Here is a 968-nt window from a genome sequence, read left to right as displayed (position 1 = left end):
CTGTCCTCCTGCCCCTCCCTTGGGGGACCCCCACCCCTTCTGTTCCCCAAGTCTGGGGGCTGCCGATGTGGGGACCTATCTGGAGGACGGTGGCTTGTCATGGGCTAAGCACAGGCCCCGTGCGGTGAACCTCTCAGACCTCCCCTTCCCATCCCCCAGGGCTGCCCAGGGCAGAGGGGCCCAGGAGGCCCAGCCCCCAGGCCTGGGCTGTAGGTCAGAGGACTTGGACCTGGTCGCTTGGGAGCTGTAGGAGGGCATGGGGCGGGGGGTGCCCCACTCACAGGCAGGGGCGGCACGAGCAGGATGAGGAAGTGCAGGGCCATGGACATGATCACAGCTGCCAGCAGCCAGGGGTTCAGCCAAGGTGGCATCCGCAGCAGCGACTGGTTCTCTGAGACGCTGCCAAGGGCACAGGGCGCTCACCTTGAGCCAGGATGCAGGCAGCCCTGCTGTGGGCCCACCCACCCCGTGTGGAGGTGAGGGGTGGCCTGAGCCTCACATGTTCCTAATCGGGTCTGAGGACGGAGCACTTCTGGGAGGTCAGTGCACCTGGAAGGGTGTGTCACTGCTGCCCGCTCAGCCCACGGGGCCGGGACCCCCTTTCTGTCCCTCAACCCAATCCTGGGCCTTCTATTCTTCAGACCCCAATCCTGGGCCCCACCTGACCCTCAGCGCCCTAGTCTGAAGCCTCAGCCGCCATGCCCTCACCCCCAGCTCACCTGTTGAGGGCGTTGCACATTTCAATGGTCACCAGCACAGACAAGGCCATGGTCGTGGGGAAGCGCGACTCGAAAACCTCACAGTCAATGCCGGCAAAGAGCGGGTTGTCCTCAGAGCACTTCAGGAAGTTCCTCTGAGGGAACGGCGGTGTGGTCAGGCGGGGTCAGGTGTGGTCAGGCGGGGTCAGGTGTGGTCAGGCGGGGTCAGGTGGGGTCAGGCGGGGTCAGGTGGGGTCAGGCGGGGTCAGG

General features: G+C 65.5%; 1 protein-coding gene across 1 annotated transcript in view; it reads right to left on the bottom strand.

The window, feature by feature from the left end:
- ATP2A3 (ATPase, Ca++ transporting, ubiquitous) overlaps positions 1–968 on the bottom strand; it is a 24,581-nt gene that overhangs the window by 3,093 nt on the left and 20,520 nt on the right. Inside the window, exons 18-19 of the mRNA XM_006761501.2 lie at positions 720–853; positions 282–399 (exon numbers count right to left, since the gene is read on the bottom strand). Coding sequence (XP_006761564.1) covers positions 282–399; positions 720–853 — 252 coding nt within the window. The remainder of the gene's footprint in view (positions 1–281; positions 400–719; positions 854–968) is intronic.

Source organism: Myotis davidii, unplaced genomic scaffold, assembly GCF_000327345.1.
Source record: "Myotis davidii unplaced genomic scaffold, ASM32734v1 scaffold638, whole genome shotgun sequence".
Taxonomy (NCBI): Eukaryota; Metazoa; Chordata; class Mammalia; order Chiroptera; family Vespertilionidae; genus Myotis; species Myotis davidii.
The sequence above is the reverse complement of the archived record's forward strand: the minus strand, read 5'-3'. Positions and strand labels throughout refer to the sequence as shown.